Source organism: Garra rufa, chromosome 15 (assembly GCF_049309525.1).
Source record: "Garra rufa chromosome 15, GarRuf1.0, whole genome shotgun sequence".
Classification (NCBI taxonomy): Eukaryota; Metazoa; Chordata; class Actinopteri; order Cypriniformes; family Cyprinidae; genus Garra; species Garra rufa.
In genome coordinates, this window is record NC_133375.1 from 16,201,012 (window position 1) to 16,220,652 (window position 19,641).

The window sequence follows — 19,641 nt, forward strand, 5'->3', positions numbered from 1 at the left end:
TAACAAGAATTTTGAAACTGACTTCATCCAGTGTTTATCATTCAGTGTTTTTTTGTACTAGAAGTGTATGCAAATTAGTGCATATTTCATTAAATAATTTTACTCATTCTGAGTAAGAAAGGTGATAACTATTAGTTATTTTTTTACCCTATTCACCTGCAGTCCTAAATACATTTTTAGCCTCAAAAACCCACTGGAGTTCATACATTAAGCCTAGTTTGGGAAACCCTGGTGTAATGTAATGCATTTTTTGATGCTGATATAAAATGTAATTTTTTTTCTGCTCTTTTATATCAATATGGTATGTTTAATGGTAATTTTAAACAATTTAGATAAAAAAAGTAATCTAAAAGCAGTCAGAATATATTACCTAATATTAAATATTAGAAATAATTGATTTAAGCTGAAATGATAGCCAAGAAAAAAAAAGAGTGTCTTTGAGAGACTGGGGACTATTTGAAAATTCAGGCAAATATACAGTTTAGAGATATTATCCAAAGGAACAGCATGTGGCCCGGCTGACCAATCACAGTTCCAGAGATGTGTAATAAATGAGGACAGCTACTGTTTCACAGACGAGGCTGAATACTCACAGTTTGTTGCCCTTTAGAGCGGCGTGGTGCAGCAGGTTAAAGCCACGGTTGTTCTGCTGTGTGAAATCAATGTTGGGCACCACAGTCAGAATCTCAATGATGCTCCTGAAGTCTTTAGCAATGGCGTCATGTAAGGGTGTATCTCCATATGAATCCTGACAACACAAAAAAAAAAAAACCTGAATTACTGATGGAAGTGAACACTGCTAAATCTAGTTTGTGCAAATTTTTATTTTACAGAAATGTTAAAGGGATAGTCTTTAAGCCCTAAAATGAAAATTCTCTGTTTCCTAATCATTGTGCTCCGATCTTTTTTGTTCCTGTATGTGTGCGTTTTTTTTTTTACTTTTTTAAAGAAATCCTCAATGATGAAACACTATTTTAATTAATTATATGCTGTAATAACATGTAAACTAAAGCTGCATGATTCTGGATAAATTAAGAATCACGATTTTTTAATATAAATTGGAGAAATTTAAATAAATCTAAACAAAATAACATAGTTCTGACAAAATGTTCATTGCTTAAGTATTTTAAAAATATATATTCATTGTAACAAAATTTGTAAAAAATAAATAAATAAATACAATAGACAGCTGTCGTAATAGACGCCGCTAAATTGTTGTCATTCAGGAATAAGATTGCGTGGATGTTTGAATCGAGATTGCAATTTTTGAAAAATTAATCGTGCAGCTCTAATCTCCATATGAATCCTGACGACACAAAAAAAAAAAAAAAACTGAATTACTGATGGAAGTGAACACTGCTAAATCTAGTTTGTGCAAATTTTTATTTTACAGAAATGTTAAAGGGATAGTCTTTAAGCCCTAAAATGAAAAATGACAAAATGTTCATTGCTTAAGTATTTAAAAAAATATATATTCATTGTAACAAAAATAAATAAATACAATAGACAGCTGTCGTAATAGACACTGCTAAATCGTTGTCATTCAGGAATAAGATTGCGTGGGTGTTTGAATCGAGATTGCAATCTTTTAAAAATGAATTGTGCAGCTGTAATATAAACAATGCAAAATGTTTTGCAAGGATATCATCACAAGACACATCAGATCTCACGAGATCTCGTCACATCCCCAGTATTTATCATTAAAAACAATATTTATGCAGCGTTAAAGCAGTAGCCTTTCAAGTACAAAGGTTTTTCAGATGAGAAACATAATGCTGTGCTTAAGAACTGTGCATTTACTGAACATATTTAGATATGAGTTATGAATTTAGCATGTACAGAATGATAATTCATTGTTTAATACACTATTAATGGAAAAAAGAGAAACAGATCACTGATCCACATCTTTAAGCACTCAAATACCCACACTAATATGCTTTACGAAGGCATGAGGTGTGTTTGTTGTCTAACCTGCAGGTTGACGTCTGCCGAGTGCTCCGTCAACACTCTCACCACATCTGTGAAGCCTTTATTGACAGCGATGTGAAGCGCCGTACACATGGAGTTATTCAGCAAGTTAACATTGGCTCCTTTACTGAGCAGCAAACGTGCGATTTCTGCCTGATTCCTGCACACACATCAGAAAGTAGAGTCAATTACAAATAAATAGAGACCAAGTATATAATTACTGCCTACAATACTGAATTCACTACCGTACTCTACTGACACACGCTATCTATAGTCAGTGTTGCCAAGTCTGCGGTTTTCTGGTGGAATTGGGCTGGTTTTATACTGCTGCTGTGGGTTTTGACTGCAAATTTTGAGTGATTTTGATATCCTCTGAAACATGATTGGGCTAGTTTTGGTCATGACTGGGGTAGTTTTGAGTAGAAATTGGGCTGGTTTTGTTACGCAGACCTGGCAACCCTGTCTACAGTCAATAATCATCAACAAAAAAACTGGATTTGACAGTGTTAATGTACCATATAGTGTGCAGACTGCACATCAAGAAGTGACCAAACACAGTAATAAGTGTTTATTGTAAAAAAACTGAACTGTCACGCTTCATACACACAAAACTGAACAAAAATAGCCAGCGGCTAATAATTAATTGTGCAAAACTCACTGTTTAGTTTATCCTCATTGCTCATAGTTTCTCATCATTACCACTGGGGCCTAAACATTAAACCACTGACAATATAATTGCCCTTATGTGTACTTTTGAGGTTTAAAAATGTCATGATTTAGACTGAAATTCAAGCAGTCGTGTTTTTCTAAAGGTAGACAGAACAGAAATAGTGCCATTGTGGCCTGGTTTCGTTCTAGATATATACACATCAATCAGACTACAGTTAGCCCTGGCATGGTGGGGTTTTCTCAGAAACACGAGGTGACGCTTGTATTTAATCCTTTAAGTAATCAATTACAGTGAAGACTGGAGCTCAACTACGCAAAAAGCCACTGTAGCACAATTTAAACTGCACATGTAAACACGCTTAGCGTCTCTGGAGTGTGCCGTCATGTTAATGAGTTAAAGACAGTGAACTGAAGACTAGCAGACACTGTCAACACTGCCGTTTGCTCAGAGTGTGTAACAAACATAGGCTGTCCTGCATAGGCCTTTTCTTGTAAGTGTAAGTTATAACCAGTTCTGGAGGGCTGTAATAAGTATTGGCGCTCACCCGAACGCTGTGTAATGTAGCGCGGCGTCTCCGTCCTCGTCTTTAGCTTCAATGCTGCTGTTGGCCTGAAGGAGAACCTTCACCACCTCCACGTGGCCCTGATGGGCGGCCACCTGCAGAGCCGTCTTCCCCTGGTTCTTGATATCCACCTGAACACAGTCACACACAGCCTTCATTCAAACACACTTCTGCAAAGACTTTATCTGCCAATCAACCTCCTCAAAGAAACAGTTCAAGAGAATGAGAGTCCAAACAACATCACAGTAATCCACAGCTAGTCCACACCAATCCATCCATTAACGTCTTGAGAAGACAAAAACTGTGTTTGTAAGAAACAAATCCATTATTAAGACTTTTCAACTTCAAACTGGCAGTTATGGCCAATAGTCCATAATCCATAATAATGCTTCCTGTTTGTCTCTTAGATCAAAATCCAGCCACATATTTGAGAGCTTTAGTTTGGAGCTGTTTTGGCTTGTAAACGGTGCTTGGTCTGTGCAGATTTCTCTCCTGATTCAGACCTGGAGGAAGCGTTATTATGGATTATAGACTATTATGGATATTTTAGTTAAAAACTTCTTCATGATGGATTTGCTTCAGCTTTTGTCTTCTCAAGATAAGTTAACTGATGGACTGGAGTGGTGTGGATTTCTTGGGGATTATTGTGATGTTTTAATCAGCTGTTTGGACTCTAATTCTGACGGCACCCATTCACTGCAGAGGATCCATTGGTGAGACAGTAACGCAATGACAGATTTCATTTTCATTTTTGGGTGATCTATTCCTTTAACATCTACCACACTATCTACTCATGCTCAATTCAATCAGAAAAATATCCCACTCGAGACAGACGTTCTTTATTATCTGTGGTGGCCTCCAGGGTTTCCACTAAAAGCCAAATGTCAAATTCCCTGACTTTTCCCTGAATAAAAAGCAGAATTTCCATGACCCATAATGAACGGATCAATCCATTTGCAAGCTTTTCTTACAAAACACACATACACACTAGTTTTTTTTTTTTTTCCTGAAATGTTTTCCTCAAAAAACACAATTTCTTTACGACTGAAGAAAGAAAGACATGAACATCTGAGATGACAAGGGGGAGAGTACATTATCTGTACATTTTTGTTCTGGAAGTGAACTAATCCTTTAAATTGTGTTCCGAAGATGAAAGAAGGTCTTACGGACTTGAAAGAGCATGAGGGCCAGTAATTAACGACAGACTTTTCATTTTTGGGTGAACTAACCCTTTAAGTGATTGCCAGCTGTGGAAAGGGAATAAAATGGCACTGAAAAATAGCCTAAGATTTTTGTTTGTTGCTTTAGATTTTATTTTCCAATTTATCAAAATGTAATTTTCTACACCGTTTTCTTTTTTTAATCACGTTGTTTCATGTGTTTTGCCTATTGTCAATAGGTTTTGCCAATTTTTCAAAAGGCAAAACGCATGAAACAATCTGATAAAAAAAACGAAATACGGTATAGAAAATTACATTTTGATAAATTGGAAACTAAAATTTAAAGCAACAAACAAAAATCTGTGATATTTGACTTGGACAAAAACTCTCTGACTTGTAATAGCCGGAATAGACCTTTTAAAACTCCATAATATTCCAGAAATTCCATGACCCGTGGGAACCCTGGGCCTCTTTTTAACCAGCTGTCCATCGTCTCGAGTGCAGTATCTTACAGAAAGGATGTTTTTTCCTTGAGAAGGCAGATAAACAGCTGAGCACTGCTGGCCAGCGTCAGCCCGTCTCTAGCGGGTTCTGTGTTTATAAAGGGAAAGGCTATAACCCTTTGGACAGAGAGAGCCAGAAATAACTTGAAATATCTGGAGATTCCCTCCCGGAGGATAACCCATGGAAACAAAGTCCGGTTTCTTTCAACTGCATTCTTTCAGACTATGAGGCACTGACCTTGTCAGGGTATTTTTGCACCAGTTCACGCACTTTAGCGGCGTTCCCGTGAGCCGCCTCGATAACCAGCCGGCCCGGATGATCCTGCTCTGTGGACTGAGAGAGCAGCTTCTCCAAGACTGAAATCACCGTACCTGAACGACAGAGAGAGAAAGGGTGTTCAGAAATGTGCCCAAATGTTACTGTCCCACAGTTCAAACCCTCTAAACCAGTCAGAATGAGTCAAAATGTCACCATGCATCAAGACACAAACATCACAAACAATCCACTGGAACAGCATGTGAAGGAGAGAAAAGGAGAGAGAGATACACTAAAAACAAAACACAGCGCTGAAACGAGAAAAACATTGGCATCATGCAGGAAAGTGTGGATAAGTACAGAAGTCAAGCTTATTTTTTTCTTTTAACTTCATGACAAAGGCAAACAAAAATGAAGCATATAGAGTGATTGTTAAGCAGAGTGGACAGTGAGGAGCTCAGCAGGCGTTTAGGTACTTCCTGTGAATTCTTACTTCCTGATTCGCTGGAGTTCTCAGCAGTCATCAGATTAGCGTCGACCTCTCCAGGCTGGGCTGAGAGACACGCGGGGTTAAAGGTCCACGTCTGACCTCCAAACGCCACGCGCAGGTCACCGTCTGCATACACCTTCAAAACCTTCCCGACCTGACCCAACGCCTGAGAGTAAACACACACACACGCAAAATAAAACAAACTTCTTGAAATACTGAACTGAAGTTTATTTTAGGGATGCTCATTTTAACCGTTAACCGAAGTCAGAATTTTGACCGATTAATACAATCAGTTAAGCGGTTTAAAAAGTTTTTTTTTTTTTTTAAATCAAACTATTTTAAAAAGTTTGCTGCATGGTTAAAATACATTATGCATAGAAAAACAGGCCTATAAAGTCTCAGACAAGTCTTAATTTAAGATTTCATTCAGACACAGACCTAATGCAGATGCAAAATGTTTGCAAACATTATAAACATCGCTAAGCTAGGCTATTTTAGTTCCCCTCACTCCACCAAAAAAAAAAAAAAAAAAAAAAATCCTTTTAATTTAACAAGCTAATACGAATTCATTAAAGGTTAAAACAAACTGAAACCACTGTTGGGTCTCTCGACTGAAATCCAAATGTTTCAATATCCACAATGTATTTGAATGCCAAAATATTATTTAATATGTAAACATGGTTTTGTACTTCACCTGCATTCCAATATCCATGCAAAACAAAATGTGTTTGGCAGAACATTCATAATGGCGGTACGGTGATAATGATTAACGGCACAGATTTGACCACAGATTTAAAATTAGCAGTGTTTTTTCCATATGTTGTGTTATGATAATAATGAACAGGCTGCATTGTCAAGTTAGCAATGCTAAACTTAATGCTTCATTTTTTTCCTTGTAACAGTGGAAAAGTACTCCTTCTAGTCAGATAATCGAAACTGTAAAAAGTTTGCTTTTATTTGTGTACTTTCACAGTAAAAACAAATCGTTGTGCTTGTGTAAAATAAAGAAAAATAGTATGCTGCTTTCTGCCGTCTTGGTTTCCTTTCACGCACCACAAAAAAAAAAGTACCAAATCATACTAGTCTAGCCTACTTGTTGCAGTTTTTTTTTCTTTCGTTCATTTAATAGGTAAAAGAAATATACATATTTCTCATATAGGCCTATTTATTTGTTATATATCCTCACTTTATTATGTTTTTTGTCTGCTCACAGAGAAAATGTTGTGTAATGTTATGTGATCATGTGAATCCTCATGTTCTGTTATTTGCTGCTTTTTGTGCATGTAAAATGAATCCCTCGAAAACAAATGTTGGTATTTTTAACTGGCCACACACACACTTACCTTGTCAAATTTAATTCAATTCTAATTTAAAATAATCAGTTAATAACCGGTTAATGTTATGTTAGGAGAAATAACCGAAATGAACCTAGTTTATTTATAATTGCACTAATTTAAAATAATTATAAAAATACTATTGAAAATAGTTAAATATAATTGATAAATTACACCTTAATTTGATATGGTTCTTTTTAGTGAATCAAACTTGCTGTTACATTGTTAGGTCTGTCTAGTTATTGCCTGACCATTCATGAAGAATGAAATATGACATTTCTTGCTTATTTTTGTATTGTTATTTGGTATCTAGTGCATAAGGAAAACTATTAGATTGCATCTCTTTAAAAAAAAAAGTTCACTAAAAAGTCTATAGACAGAACTAAGCCTATAAAGGCTATTGCTGTAACTCTCTCATGATTTGGCAATGGAATAGCATGTCTATTTTTAACATTTGCATTTTTCTCACAACTGCTGCTCTTCCTGTTTCTTGTTTAAAACCAGTCACAAAAACATTGGGAACTTGGTAAGTTAGTTTATTTATTGGCACAAAAAAATGTGGTTTTCACTCCAAGACATTGCGAAGGAACCTACTGGAGCCATGCTGTCTGTCCACTCTCCATGGCCAACCTGAAGTCTCTTCACACTGTCGATGTCATCCAGCACCTTCACCAGCTCACCCACGGCAAATGTATTCACCTACACGCCAATGGAGAGGCCAGACTCTATTATAGGAGCGCACACTTCCTGAAAGACCAATTAGTCAAAGTCGTCTGAGGCTTTAGCTAATCGCCAGCCCAGAACTCACAATCGCACATAAGCAGACAGAAACAGGCACAGCCATCTATTTATGGCTCGCTTTTTGTACAAACATAGCAGGCTTCCTGATTCGGACGGTCTACGTATGAGCTCGAGTGTAACTAAATATATACAGCTCACGGTAAAAATAGACTGATGTACAGCCGGCCTGAGCAAACACAGCTCACAGGTGAGGACAACAGACATGGCTTTTTTTAGAGCATGTCGAGCTGTTTCTGTGTTTGTGTGAGGGACCTGCTTGCCTTGGTCAGAGCTCCCGGGTGGAAGGTCCAGCGGATGTTATTACTGTACTGGACCCGCACGTCCCCGCGGTCCGTTATTCTGTGCACCGTGCCGATTCTGGAGATGTACTACCAACACAAGGACACAACGGAGTCAAATACAAGCACTGATATCCACTTTACACAATACAATGCATGTTATTATTTTCATTTTACTGGGGGAATCTCACTAAAACTGTACAAAATTTACCAATATTACTTCATAATCAAAATTAAGTATATTCTGCATAAAAAAACTTGCCATTTTAGACTCATACTCTATTCATTTACTTACTGCTTGTTTTCTTTTAAAAAATAATCTATTTTTAGGCCTCTAACACTTCTTTTTTTATTCTATCTATTTTCTTTTTATTTATTATATAATTAAAAAACCTTCCTATGTGTACTGCGTTGGGTAAATAAGACTTGTCATAGCACTCTTTTGTTGATTTTGATTGCTTCCATTGTCCTCTTTTGTAAGTCGCTTTGGATAAAAACATCTGCTAAATGTAAATGTAAAAGTAGTGCAAGAATAAAGTTTTCTTTCTTTTTTTTTTTTTTTGCATTGTTGCATTATTTTCATGACATTGATTTAAGCATCTCCATCCCAATACTGCCTGAAAAGTTAAGAATATATCATATCACATATAAAACACATTTCAAAAGTGCACCTGAAAGTTGCACAAAAAAGAAAAAACTATTTCCTATAATTTACCACAATAGTCTGTCCAAATTTTAATAATTTTTTTTCATATAAAAAAAAATTATGAAATATTATTTTTTACATTTACATTAATAACACTTTACAATAAGGTCCCATTAATTAATGTTAATTAATGCATTAGAAATATCATCTAACAATGAGCAATACATTTGTTACAGCATTTTTAATCTTTAAAATACAAATATTCACTGTTAGTTCTTTTCAGCTCAAGTCCATTAAATAATATTAACAGATAGAGCTTTTGATTTCAATAATGCATTAATAAATTTATGGAAATAACATTAAGATTAATAAACGATTGTTGGTTCATGTTAACTAATGTATTTAACTAATGCTATGTTGGAGCTTTTAATTTTGCTCTTTAAATGCAGCAGATTGTACTTCTTTAAAAAGCATGTGATGTTCTTACCAGGAGGTGTATATACTATATAAGTATATATATGCTGCCACTCAAAATTTGGGATTAGCAAGAGTTGTAATGCTTTTTAAAGAAGCCTTTTATCAATCTTATTTAAAAAAAAAAAAAAAAAAACAGTAATATTGCTAAATTGTATTACAATATAAAATATATATATATTTTTTTTTAATATACTTTAAAATCTAATTTATTCCTGTGATGCAAAGCTGAATTTTCATCAGCTGTTTAAGTGACACATGATCCTTCAGAAATCATTCTAATATGCTGATTTATTATTATAATTATCACATTTGGAAACAGTTGCTGCAAATATTTTTTTGGAACCTGTGATGCTTTTTTCAGGATTCTTTGATGAATAACAAGTGAAAAATAGTATATATTTACATTGTTAGAAAAGATTTCTATCACATTTGATCAATTTAACACATCCTTGGTGAATAAAAGTATTAATTTCTTTCCAAAAAGCAAGAATAAAAATTAACTGACCCCAAACGTTTAAACAGTAGTGTATAGTGTTAGAAAACCTTTCTATTTTAAATAAATGCTGCTCTTTTTAACCTTTTATTATCAAAGAATCCTGGAAAAAAGTATCACAGATTCCAAAAAAATATTAAGTAGCATAACTGTTTTCAACACTGATAATAAATCAGCATATTAGAATGATTTCTGAAGGATCATGTGACACTGAAGACTGGAGTAATGATGCTGAACATTTAAAAATATATTCACATAGAAAACAGTTATTTTCAGTCATTTCAGTGTGAAGAAAGTAAATAACTTTTATAAAAATTAATATAACTCATAAGAATATTTACAGAAACAAACTTTTTTCTTTGAAATAAAGTGCACTGATGCACTACTGATTTTCACCTCTGCCATTTTTGGGTTCCAGCCGCCGTGACCCTCCTGCATCTGTCTGAGGATGTCCACCTCCAGCAGACACTTGACCTTATCACCCTGCTGAAACGAGTGACTGTCTGCGCTCTCCTGCCGCTGCAGCTCCGCGTGTTCACCTTCACACACATCAGATAAAACGCCATCAAACACCAGCGCTGGGGAGTAAAAGTACCACCGCTCCTCTGGAGCTACATTTCTCAGTAGGCCACAATGTAACGCGACCAAACAGAGCAGTGTTATTTTAATATTGAGCAACAGCATTGCTGATAACAGTTAAAAGAATTTGTTTGTTCTGAAATAGTTTGTGTCCTTTTACATTGTGTCCTTAAATAATTGTTCTCTTTCATCATCTCGTGTTCGAGATCCACCTATGGGAAGGGCATCCGTACCTGACCTCTGCAGAAGCATCCAATTGCACCAAGTCTGGCTTGACAGACAGGAGCACGTGCCCACTGGCAGGTAAGGGGCCGCCCCTTACCGGGCGAATAAAACCAATACACGCGCTACCTTTCCTCAGTTGACATTCGCTTCTCGCGATCTCTGCATTTACACAGTTCGGCTGGATTACACTGCGCACTGAGTGTCTTCAGGAGGACATATCTAACTGATCAGCCTCCGCCAGACGTGACAGTCGTCTTTTCAGCCTGGTTAGCTGTGTTCTGCCTCTGTGAGCTGCCCACGCTCTTTATATATCTCCCTTCCACGGCTGCCCACCACGGATTTTTCCGAGTTTTTCTCCGAGATGTCGCTCTCCAAATCTGCTACTCCCGGGAGCATCTCATCACGGGCCTGCCCGGCCGCGTGTGGAGCTCTCATTGCCGCCAAGGACTCTCACGAGTTCTGCGTGGTATGCTTGGGCTTCAAGCATGCGGAGGAAGCTCTGGCTAATCCGGAGCATTGCAGTCACTGTCTTCTGCTTCCCAAGAAGCTCCTGCGACGTCGCTTGAAGGTTGCGGCTACCCAGTGTCTGGAACCCGGCCTTTCCGACTCGGATGGGGGACACGGTGACGGCGGCTCGCCTCCGGGGGCCTCCCAGGGCGCGGCGTCTCTCAATTGGGCTGAGCTGCCTAATCCTGCGTTTCCCGAGGAAGATATTTTCTCGGGAAACCTTCCGTTCGCCGACGAACCGGCCGGTTCCGGCGATGATGACGACGCGGGGTTGCTTGGAGTCTCAGAGGACGAGGAGGCCATCCCGCTCTCTGGTGTCGCCTAGGTTAACCCCCCCGCGGCTGTTCCCCAGTCTATTCTCCTGGAGGTGTGCGAACGAGCGGCTGCTCGTCTCAACATCGAGTGGCCGGCCCCGCAGAGCGCCACTGACCAGGAGAGGGACGTGTATGATGGGAAGGTGCTGGGACCCCCTCCCGGCCCGAGGAAACAGCTTTTTCCCGTCCTTCCAGCGTGCGCTAAGCACATGCGGCACTACTGGACCGATCCGCTTGATTTTAAGCACGGCCTGACGGGTTTAGAGGTTAAGGATATGGCGACTCTCAGCATGGGCGACCCCCCCGCTGTTGAGCCGTCAATCGCCAGACACCTCAACCCCGCTCAGGGCGGGCTGCTCACCCCCCCTAAGCTGGTGCTGCCAAGCAAGATGGACCGTTTTTCCGCCTCTGTTCACCAGGCGGCCTATAAATCGTCGGCCTTGGCAGTCAGAGCGCTAAACGTGTCATCCCTTCTCTCCGCTTACCAGGCGGAAAATCTAGATGATTTGGGGCAACAGCTGGACAAAGGATCGCCCTCGCCTACCCTCTGGAAGTAGATCCTTATGGTTAACGACCTCGTCCTCCGTAACGCACGCCAGGCTGTCCAAGCCAGTGGGCGCGCCATGGCGCTTTCTGTGGTGGGGGAGCGCGCTCTATGGCTCAACCTGTCAGGACTCCCCGACAGTGAGAAGAGGCGCATCGCAGGCGCCCCCGTCGAGCCTGGTCAGGCTCTCTTTGGTCCCGCTGTGGCTATGATGCAGCAGCGGTGTGACGATAAGAAGAAGGAGGACGAGGCTTTTAAATTATGCCTTCCGAGGAAGATGGGTACGACGTCGCACCAGTTGCCCAATGCACGTGTGCCCAACCCTTCTGTTACGGGGCGAACCCCGCATCAAAGTAGGGAGAGACACCGCAACAAACCTCCTCCGCGGCAGAACAATCCTTCCGCCGCAAAACCTTGGGGTAGGCCATCTTCTGCTGCAGCTGCGGCCGGGAAACCCCCCAACCCCACCCCCTCCGACTCGAAACGCAAGCGGCCTGCCTGATGTTCACCAGCTGGGGCCGGAGAGCCCGCATTCGCGAGCCGCAAGCTCTATGGACTCTCTACCTGCCCCGGAGCCTTCGTCCAAAAGACAGAGGCTCTCCCATGGAAGGGCTGGCCACCTTCCACAGCCAGTGTTCAGTGGCTGTTATGTGTTATCCCCCCACGTTCAGGGGGTCAGTTGTCAGGGAATGTGCACAAGCAGTGTCACCACACAGCACTTTCATTGTTCCCCAGACCAAACAAATAAAGGCTTCGGCCCCAGTGTTCCCCAACACACAAAACACAAAGAACACACTGAAAGAAACGAATCTAATAAATCCGTTTCAGCGAGAGAACATCTCTCCGGTTGCCTGCACGCCGTCCCTAGTCTGTCCGCTAGATGGCGCCATTGCATCCCATATGAGCGATCCGGCCGTATTAGCAGCCCAAAGCTGCTCTCCGGTTTGTGTGGGGTTTCTAATGAATCAGGTCGCAGCCTGGCGGTCAGTGTCAGCTCCCGAATGGGTGATTCGTACAATAATGAAGGGGTACAGACTTCAGTTTGCCACAAGGCCCCCTCTTTTCAACGGAGTTATCTCTTCTCACACGGAAGAGAGCTCCGCTCACATTCTGAAAGACGAAATCTCCGCCCTTCTCGAGAAGGGGGCGGTGCAAGTGGTACCACCACACTCAAGCAGTCAGGGGTTTTACTCCCGTTATTTCCTAGTCCCGAAGAAGGACGGTTCTCTCCGCCCTATTCTGGATCTCAGAGTGTTGAACAAACATCTCAGGAAATACAATTTCAGAATGTTGAGTCACTCCTCTCTTTTAAGATCCGTAAATCACACTGCGTTCTTTACAGTGATCGATCTGAAAGATGCCTTTTTCCACATAAGCATCTATCCCCCACACAGAAAATTCCTTCGTTTCGCCTATCAAGGCGTTTGTTACGAGTTCACAGTTCTTCCTTTCGGGCTCTCACTCAGCCCGAGGACGTTCTGTCTGTGTGTGGAGGCAGGACTCGCTCCGCTGAGAGCAGCGGGACTCAGAATCCTGACGTACATAGACGATTGGCTTATCATAGCCGATTCGAGAGAGGAAGCGATACAAAGCACTGCCCGTGTGCTCGCTCACATCACAGCGCTCGGCTTCAGAGTGAACGTGAACAAGAGCAATCTCACTCCTTTGCAGAATGTGATTTTTCTGGGACTGGAGCTGAACTCTATAACAATGCGCGCACGGCTTTCGCAACAGCGCACTCTCTCTCTTCTGGATTGCCTCTCGCTTTTCAGAGGAGGGGCGAGGGTACAGTATCGCACATGTCTCAGACTACAGGGTCTTATGGCCTCGACTGTCCATGTCCTGCCTTTAGGCCTGCTGAGAATGAGGGCGTTCATGAAGTGGGTTTTATCTCTTCATCTCAGCCCATTACGCGATCTCTGCCGCTCTGTCTCGGTGATGCGCACTTGCACTGCAGCGCTGCGCCACTGGAGGAATGTGGAGTTTTACGCTCATGGAACTCCCCTCGGGACAATCATGATGCGCAAAGACGACAGATGCCTCCTTAACAGGGTGGGGTGCCACACAGGAGGGCAGAACAGTGAACGGTGTGTGGCCAAACACACTTCACTCAGCCCACATAAATTATTTGGAGCTCCTCACGGTTTGGAAAGCTCTGAATCACTTTCTACCCCGCCTGCAAGGGCATCACGTGCTGGTGCGTTGCGACAACACCACAGCCGTGGCTTATATCAACCGTCAAGGGGGGATGCGCTCTTCAAAACTCCATGCTCTAGCTCACAGGCTGTTAGTATGGAGCAGGCGACACTTCCTGTCGTTACGGGCGACTCATGTCCCAGGCGTTCTGAACAGAGGAGCAGACCTTCTATCGAGGGGGAACCCACTCTATGGGGAATGGCGCCTCCACCCTCAGATAGTGGGGCTACTGTGGAGGAGATTCGGTCAGGCGACCGTCGATCTCTTCGCCTCGCACGAAAACGCCCAGTGCCCTATGTTCTTCTCGCTACGGGACGAGGACGCCCCCCTCGGCGTGGACGCACTGGCCCATCCATGGCCCAAAGTGCTTCTCTACGCATTTCCTCCGCTATCGTTAATAGCACCCACTCTGGCCAGGGTGAAAGAACGGAGCCTGACGCTCATTCTGATAGCACCCAGATGGCCCAAATCTCCATGGCTGGCACAGATAATTCCTCTTCTGTATGCACAGCCGTGGCCACTTCCGCTACGCACGGACCTCCTGTCTCAAGCGAACGGGGAGATCTACCATCCCCACCCAGACAGGGTGGCTCTGTGGGCCTGGCCCGTGAGAGGTCAAACTTAAACACGTTGGGGCTCCCCCCACGTGTTGTCGCTACCATTCAGAACGCCAGAGCCCCCTCCACACGCTCTCTTTACAGCTGCAAGTGGCGTGTGTTTGAGCAGTGGTGCGATGAGCGCCAGCTGATAGCATTTCAGTGCTCATTCACTGCTATTTTGAGCTTTTTGCAAGACCTTATCGATGGTGGAAGATCTTTTTCCACTATTAAGGTTTACTTGGCGGCTATCGCTGCATGTCATGTTGGGTTCGATGGCACGACAGTGGGGCAACACCCCCTCATTCGTAGATTTATGAAAGGCGCCCGCCGCTCCCTTCCAGTCACTAAAAAAGTGATTCCAGAATGGGACCTCTCCATGGTGCTGGGGGTCTTGTCTCAATACCCTTTTGAACCGCTGGGAGACATTTCTCTCAAGCTTCTGTCTCTTAAGACAGCTCTGCTCCTGGCACTGACATCAGCCAAGCGTGTCAGTGACTTGCATGCACTCTCAGTTCATTCCTCATGCACGAAATTCTCCATCAATGGAGATAAGGTCTTTCTAAGGCCTAACCCAGCCTTTATGCCAAAATGCTTCCCAGCATTTGCGTGTGAGGTGATTCAGCTTTCCGCTTTTCATCCTCCTCCTTTCTCCTCTTCAGAGGATAAGAGGCTGAACGCTTTGTGTCCTGTTCGCTCTTTACGGGTTTACATTGACAGGACCAGCGCTTTCAGAAGGAGCGACCAGCTCTTCATTTCTTGGGCCCCCCCAAACACAGGGAATCCCATTTCTAAGCAACGCCTCTCTCATTGGCTTGTGGAAGCCATCTCCTTGGCATATGAATCTAAGGGAGTGCGTCCTCCAGAGGGCCTCAGAGCTCACTCCACTAGAGGCTTGGCAGCCTCCTGGGCTCTGTTTAACGGGGTTTCCTTACAGGACATTTGTGCCGCTGCAAGCTGGGCCTCACCACATACATTTGTCAGATACTACCGGCTGGATGTCACCCAGACCCCGGTAGCTCATTCTGTTTTAGGTGTGGGTTCTTCGTTGGGTTGCGCCCTCGGACCCTTAACACCTTAGGCATGAGTGGTCCAACTCAGCTTATTCATGTTTCTAAGCAAGTCATCTGCCCCCCCCACCCACATCTTTATTATTAATAAATTATTATTATTATCATATATTATTATTAATATATCAGCATGAGGTGTGTGGCCATATTATGTGCATGTTACCACAGTTCATTCTTTCACGGCTGGTATTCATGCTCATTGTGGGGGTCTGATCCTTGGTGACGTGTCAAGCACCACCTCTCCAGGTGACCGTCCTCTGGCTTACAGGGCCTCACTGTGGGTGTATTGGGCAACCGGGGAGCTGTCCATATCTCTCATAGGTGGATCTCGAACACGAGATGATGAAATAGAACAATAGGTTACTGTCGTAACCCTGGTTCTCTGAAACATCGAGTGGAGAGATCCACCAAGTTTGCCCCGCTTGCTGCGAGAAGTGAATATGCTCACTGAGGAAAGGTAGCGCGTGTATTGGTTTTATTCGCCCGGTAAGGGGCGGCCCCTTACCTGCCAGTGGGCATGCGCTCCTGTCTGTCAAGCCAGACTTGGTGCAATTGGATGCTTCTGCAGAGGTCAGGTACGAATGCCCTTCCCATAGGTGGATCTCTCCACTCGATGTTTCAGAGAACCGGGGTTACGACAGTAACCTATTGTTATGAGCTACAGGTCACGGTCAAACACACTTGATGGCTCCTACCTAATTTGGGCAGATGCTCCTTATAGTAGTATCCTCCCTGCACATCAGACACGTATTTGAGATCCACCTTGCCCTTGTGGCCCATTCTGTAGACATTTGTGGTTCCGTTGGTCCAGGTGACACTAGCCACGCTACGACCCGATTCCTGATCCCATCCACGAATATCCACCACCTTTCCAACCTTACCCTCACCTCCTGCTCACACACACACACACACACACACACACACACACACACACAAGAGAGAGAAGCAGCACAGGGCAGGAGTCTCAACATCAGCTGCTTTGAAGGATATAAACATGAGAGACGGGAGAAAACCAGTTTAAAAATCAACATGCATGCATATTTGTCTGAAAGAAATTAGAAAGCAGATTAGGGTCAGAAAATACATCTAAAAGGAACTCATATAAAAATGTGAGTGCAAAAAACTTGAAGTGGCCTACAGCTGTGAGTGCTGCTGAATGTGAAGCTAATAAAGTGGTTTTCCACCAAAGACTTTAAATGCAAAGAAAAACATTTAAAAATGTCAGACTAGTTACATTTTTACAAGACTTGATTCCAGAAAATGTTTTGTTTTGTATTTTGTGTGTGCATGCCAGAAAACTGGATCCTGCTATTAGACCCTTAACATTATGTGAGTGTGTGAACAGAGCCAGAGCTGATGACGTGTAGGGTGTGCCGTAGATCACTGTGACAACATGGACGGGGAAGAAGAAAGAAGAAAAAAAACAGTGGCTGCGAACTGAAGTGATACGAATGAACACAAGCTAAGCTAGTACACATTGTTTTTGGGAGGATAAACAGATAAGCAGGCGTTGTCAGAACACTTACTAGAAGAACTGCTCTGGACATTAGTGTGAGGCTTAAGTCTCATCTTTATATGGAGTCATGTGCAGTAGGTAAACAAAGTTAAAGTGTGTCTCATTAACATGGAGGGGAAGATAATCAGTGAATTATGACTTGAATTCCAGTCTGATCTGCACACAATACACCGTAAATCATGTTGCTGTGCTTTGTTTACAGCTGTTTTTGACTTTGATGTTGAATTGCTATGGGTAACACTCATAATTATTCTACTTCATGCAAATAGAATCATACACTGTGTGTTTTCATGGATACAAATTAGGTTTGCAAAAAAGTGGAAAATTTCCAGTAAATTTCGGAAACATTCCAGAATTTTTTTCCAGGATTTTTTTTAGCATTTTCCAGTGATTTCTGGAAAGTTTCTGGAAATTTACTGGAAATTTTCCACCCCTTTGCAACCCTAATACGAATATGCCTTGATCAAATGAAGGGAGCAAATATTGCCTGTTTCTGACACTAAATCAGAGTATAAAAATGCAAAAACTAAAACACACCAGTGCCAGTCATTTTCAGATCTAATGTCACTTTTTCAATCAATAAAAGATTTATGACGTTCATATGAATACTTAACCTGAACAAAGCCAATATTTTACTTTTCACAATGAAAGAATACTCAAACACTGCAAAAATGCTTTTCTTACTTCGATTTTTTGTCTTGTTTCCAACAAAAAAAATCTAAAAATTCTTAAATAAAGAAGGTTTTTATAGACAAGTAAAAATTATTGTCTTCTTTTCAGAAAAAGCAAGTCAAAATTAATTGAGCTAAATAATCTGCCAATGGGGTAAGAAAAATAATCTTATTTCAAACACAAAACAAGATTATTTTTCTTACCCCATTAGTAGATTATTTTACTTGTTTCAAGCAAAAACACACTTAATTTTGAGTTTGTTTTTTCTGAAAACAAGACAATAATTTTTATTGAAGAAAATCCTTCTTGATTTAAGAATTTTTAGGTATTTTGGCTGGAAACGAGACAAAAAATCTAAGTAAGAAAAGCATTTTTTGCAGTGGACAAGGGTACAACAAAAAATACTCAAACAGCTATGGCAAACACAGATGAATCTCACAAAACCCCAAAGATTTACCCCAAAATCACATCAAATAAGCAATCGTATTTTGCATAATGTAAATCAATTGTTCACGACCATTGTCAATCCTGTTTGTAAAAATCATAATGGTCCTAAAAGCAGACTTAATTTTCTTTATGCAAAATATGTGCATAGTTGCAAAGGAAATGTCACAGTGAAAAATGTTTTAATTAAAATGTTTTCATTTCTTAATGTATTGATTTTGAGATGAAATATGGACCTGGACGTGTTCACAAGCTCTGTGAGATCCATCATCACGTCTGCTACCACATCTAATAACAACCATCACCAACTAACATGTGTGTTCTAACCAACTAACCAACACTAAAGTCACAGCGATGACAGCTAGAATATGTTTTCAGATCACAAAACACAGAGAAGCGCTTTGAGAAACAACCCACAGAGAATGTCACTGATCAGTCAGTGAACACCACATGGACATTTTGACTCATTCATCATTACAGTGATTAAACATTTTAAAATACAGCCTTCACACGAGAACATATGCAAGTGTTTACAAAAACAGCACAATGCATGATAAAACAACACCACACTATCCAGCACTCATATATCACATGAGCGCATTTATTATCGATGTAGAAAACAACAGAAAGTCATTTTCCTTTTCAAAAGAGTTTCTCATTCCTGACCCTGAATCAATTCAACCAGAATAGTAAACCTAAAGAGCTTGATTAGTTTATTTAGGAATGTTTTATTTGATTTCAAACTAAACTCTCTAGGACCAGAAAAGGTTAAGGCAATGATAAAAGTCCAACTTGACTTCATCTCTTCTGGGTGAAAATCAGGTTTTATGTTCTATACACTCAACAGATGCTGCACTGAATAGATCCAGAACCTTCCTTTAAGCTTTAGAAACGCTGCTGATCAAGCTGAGAGCGGCTGAAACTGAAATCAATCAAATGAATCACATGAAGGCGTATAAGAGGTGTCAGCGAGTGTCTCACCGTCTTGGTTGCCCCAGTCCCAGTCAGGTCCCCGGACCACCTTCACACCCTGGAAGATTCCTTTCAGGATGATTCTGGACAGGTTCTGTCTTGGCGTCAAGCTCACTCTGAGTTTAAAAGAAGGAAGAGCGAGTTATTAACCTGAGGAAACCTTCAAGATCTGATCTTCATCATCCAATTAAGCTCATGTTTCTAGGAATGCACCGAATGTTCGGCAATCAAAAAGAATAAGTGAAAAGGCCAAATAAATTATAGCGAACAATGACGTGACACGATCAAATAGAGGCGCGCACTAATGCAGCAAACATGTGGTCAGTGTGGAGCATTTAAAACTGTCAGAGAAAGACGCAAAAATCATT

General features: G+C 41.5%; 1 protein-coding gene across 1 annotated transcript in view; it reads right to left on the bottom strand.

Annotated features, from left to right (window-relative positions):
- Positions 1-19,641, bottom strand: part of mib2 (MIB E3 ubiquitin protein ligase 2) — a 103,663-nt gene that overhangs the window by 38,365 nt on the left and 45,657 nt on the right. Inside the window, exons 4-13 of the mRNA XM_073818744.1 lie at positions 19,283-19,389; positions 16,365-16,559; positions 10,035-10,177; positions 8,005-8,112; positions 7,538-7,642; positions 5,613-5,775; positions 5,102-5,235; positions 3,183-3,331; positions 1,972-2,128; positions 594-748 (exon numbers count right to left, since the gene is read on the bottom strand). Coding sequence (XP_073674845.1) covers positions 594-748; positions 1,972-2,128; positions 3,183-3,331; positions 5,102-5,235; positions 5,613-5,775; positions 7,538-7,642; positions 8,005-8,112; positions 10,035-10,177; positions 16,365-16,559; positions 19,283-19,389 — 1,416 coding nt within the window. The remainder of the gene's footprint in view (positions 1-593; positions 749-1,971; positions 2,129-3,182; positions 3,332-5,101; positions 5,236-5,612; positions 5,776-7,537; positions 7,643-8,004; positions 8,113-10,034; positions 10,178-16,364; positions 16,560-19,282; positions 19,390-19,641) is intronic.